This window comes from Helobdella robusta (genome assembly GCF_000326865.2).
Source record: "Helobdella robusta unplaced genomic scaffold HELROscaffold_47, whole genome shotgun sequence".
NCBI lineage: Eukaryota > Metazoa > Annelida > Clitellata > Rhynchobdellida > Glossiphoniidae > Helobdella > Helobdella robusta.
The window spans coordinates 641,964-646,014 of record NW_008705176.1 but is presented as its reverse complement, the minus strand read 5'-3'; the positions used below and the strand labels follow the sequence as shown (position 1 = coordinate 646,014).

At 34.7% G+C, this 4,051-nt stretch overlaps 1 protein-coding gene across 1 annotated transcript in view; it reads left to right on the top strand.

Annotated features, from left to right (window-relative positions):
• Positions 1-778: 778 nt before the first annotated feature.
• HELRODRAFT_125118 (hypothetical protein) overlaps positions 779-4,051 on the top strand; it is a gene marked incomplete at both ends in the record, with an annotated part of 5,002 nt that continues 1,729 nt past the window's right edge. Inside the window, one exon of the mRNA XM_009026448.1 lies at positions 779-862. Coding sequence (XP_009024696.1) covers positions 779-862 — 84 coding nt within the window. The remainder of the gene's footprint in view (positions 863-4,051) is intronic.

The window sequence follows — 4,051 nt, the reverse complement described above, 5'->3', positions numbered from 1 at the left end:
AATAATAAATTGCTTATTTATATTACTCAAAAAATTTCAGATTGTATTAAAAATGATCACAAACAACAGCCACATCAACGGCAACATCCAAAGTTCCAACAAAAAAAATATGTCACCTATAAAACTGACCGCTCTTAACAACAATATCAACAACACTAATAACGTTCTAGCTCACATCAATAACAACATCAACAACAACATCAGCAACAACAGCAGCAACAAAAACATCAACATAATGGATGTTGGCGACATCAACAACAACATCAGCAGCGGCGATCCTAGCATCAACTGCAATCTCGGCTTTGGTGATGGATACGGGTCGTTTGATTTTGACAACTTGTCAAACTACTTGGAGTTTTTTGACGCCAGCAACAGCCTCGTCGATAAAAACAACAACACAGCACGCGTGCCTGACATTAACTCTTTCACCAGTACAACAACCGCCAACAACAACAACATCAACAACAACATGGTTATTAAAGACCGCAACAACAACAGCAGCAACAACAGCAACACTGATATTAATAACAATAACATTTGCGACATCAACTTGAACAACATCCATTTCGGCAATCCGATCACTTCAGCAAACATCCACAACAACTACTTCAACAACAACAACAACGATGACGGCATCAACAATAACATCACCACAACCAACAACAACAAAAGCAGTTTAGATTTCCCAGAAGAAGAAGAAGATTCCGCACCCTTACCTATTTTACCCTCCCAAACGGTCGACCCTTCTTCTACTCGACCCTACTCAGAGGCCACCAATTGCAAAAAGTCCACGAACCGCATCAAAAGGCCCATGAATGCTTTCATCGTCTGGTCTCAAATTGAGAGGAGAAAGATCGCCGAAGTCAGTTTTGTCGTTCTTGGGTGTTTGTTGTTGGTTTTGTTGGCTGCCATTGTGGGTGTTGTTTTTGCACTGTTGTAATGTTGGCTCTTTTGATGTTGAATGATATTGTTAGTGTTACTGTTTCCCCTGTCAAGTTTTTGATGTAGATGTTGTAGATGTTTTTTGTTGTTCGCTATTGTTGCTAGGAGGTAATGTTGTTGTTAGAAGACGTTGATGTTGTTGCCGAGATTGAATTGTTTTGTGTTACTGAGTATTAATGTCTTGGTTGTCGTTGAATGTTGATGTCTTGGTTTTTTAATGTTTGTTTCTGATAGTGATTAACCCATTAACCAACAGACTTTTCCATTCTAACATTAATGCATGCAGTTGAATGCGTGGTTGCTTTTAATGTAACTCTTTTTGTTAGCGTCAACTTTGATATTTCTAAGTGAGGATGTAAGAAAGGCTTCTAGAAAAATTCTCAGGCTGCCTAGTGCAACTTATATGTTCATCTGATAAGTTCTTTGATTGTTCTGTGCATATGCGTGTAAGGTAGGGTGGATTTCAGATGTGTATCTTAAAATGCAACACTCATATACAGACAGACATAGAGAAAAACATACAAACAGACATACATACAAACAGGCAGACCGACATACATACATACATCCATGCATACAGACAAAACCAACGTAGAGTATGAAAACACATTCAGTAGAGACACTAACATGGATTACTAATACACGGCGTTTGCTTTCTTATCATCATACCCTCGCTTAATAATATTATCTCTCTTTCTGTTACTTTTGTTTTTTTTTTCTCTCTCTCCATAAATTACATTCCGTTCTCACTCTCTCTTTATCTATCTTTTTCTCTCTATCTCTATCTCTCTCTTATTTTCTCACTCTCTCTCTCTTCTTTCTTGTTCCTCGAATCGTTGTATACTTTCCTCTTTGTTACTTTATTCTTTTTCATGTTTTTCTTTCCGCTAATAAATATTTACATCCATATACACACACATACATATAATTCACACACACAAGCATCCATATACACACACATACATATAATTCACACATCCACACACACAAGCACACACAAACATATATATATATATATATATATATATATATATATATATATATATATATATATAAGCAGCAATACACATGTACACACACATGCACACGCGTGCATATATATATATATATATATATATATATATATATATATATATATTTATGTGTGTGTGTGTATGTGTGTGCAAGTAAAGGCATACATATACCCAGTATATACCTAATTATAATAACACGAGCTTGTATCGATCGTCTCTTACTTAAACTCTCCCAATGCAACAGTGAGCAATTAAATCGATAGGCAAGTGTTGCTGCAGTATATAATGGGTAATATCACACACATGTTCTCACACAGACGTACATTCACACAGAAGTACACACATACATACATACATACACACATACAAACATGCACTAAGTCTAACTTAATAAAGTTACCTACCTAGTAAGAAAAGGTGTTTCATATCTGTAGATGTATCATGTTTCGTTTGTTCTCTCTTCGTGTATTTGTTTGTTTGTCTGTATGTATTTATGTTTGCATGTTTGTTCGCTTGTCTGTATGAGTGTATTTTTGTTGTTTGTATGTATATTTGTTTGTCTGTTTGTATGTGTGTATGCCTGTATGTCGGTTTGTTTGCATTTTATAGTTACATGTGTAAATAATTTTCATTTTCATGTAAGTAGTTGAACGAATGAACGATCAAATGAATGAATGAATGATTGATTGATCGAATGAATAAATGTTAGAACATGGTAATGAATGAATGAACGTATGTTAGAACAAGTTAATGAATGTTCGAACGTAAGAGTGAATGTTTGCGTCGTCAAGAGAATAATTAGTTAGATAGTGTGAATAGATACATTAATGAATGAATGAATATGTAAATTTATGAATGAGCGATTGAATGAACGAGCAATAAATGGATGACAGAAAATTATTCCTCCTTCCAGCCGTCCCGGCTTAAATCACGTGGTCTCAAGATGGCTTAGCTATCATAAAATACTTTACAAGCACCCTACGGCTAGTGATAAAATATGATGATGATGATGTTGTTAGAGTAATGACGTCATGACGATAAGATGATTAATAATTAATGACGTAATAAAGATGATGATGATGATGATAATAATCACTGAAATTATCATCACCATGAAGATAATCATATTCATAACCATAGTCAACACACATACATACACACAAATTCATTAAAATTGTTTAAAATATTATCGCCATCATCACCACTACCATCATCTTCATCATCATCTCCATCAACATCTTCATCATCATCTTCATCATCATCATCCGAGTTACTCATCCATCACTACTGCATTGGTTGCGCAAGCTCCTATAACTCATAGAGGCCCAAATATATCACTCATGAATGTATGCATGCATGTAAATATGTATGTATGTGTGTATGTATGTATGTATGTATGTATGTATGTATGTATGTATGTATGTATGTATGTTTATATGTATGTATATATTATGCGCATCCTAACTCTATTTTCAGTTCAGCTGCTCTTGTGTAAACACACGTGCGATTTTGTTAATGTGAGCTTGTCGTTATATGTGTGTGTAATTTTGTGTGTATGTAGATATGTATGTGTATGTTTGTATGTATGTGTGTATGTATATATGTATGTGTGTATGTGTATATATTTAAGTGTATATGATTTGTCTATCAATGTATATCAAATTAGATTACAGGCATCTCGCTAGACATATAGATAAGTGAACGCATGTATGTGTGTATGTATGTGCATATGTACGTGTTCATATGTATGTATGTATGTATGTGTGTATGATCGTATGTATGTATGTATTTATGTATGTATGTTTGTATGTGTGTGTAAACATTGGAGTCTTTTAATGATCGTATTTAGCAAACATTTCATGATTTTGCGTTCTGTTTGTTTTTCTGACTTCTTCAGGTTTTATCCTCTTCTAGATTATATGGCTGAGTTTGTTTGTACGTGTGCGTGTGTGTGATGTGTGCGTGTGTGTTTGGAGTGTTTTGTGTATGTGTGTGTGTGTGTGTGTGGAGTGTTTTAGGGTATGTACTTGTGTGTTATTGTGTGTGTGTGTGTGTGTGTGTGTGTGTGTGTGTGTGTGTGGTTGTTGTTTTAAGCG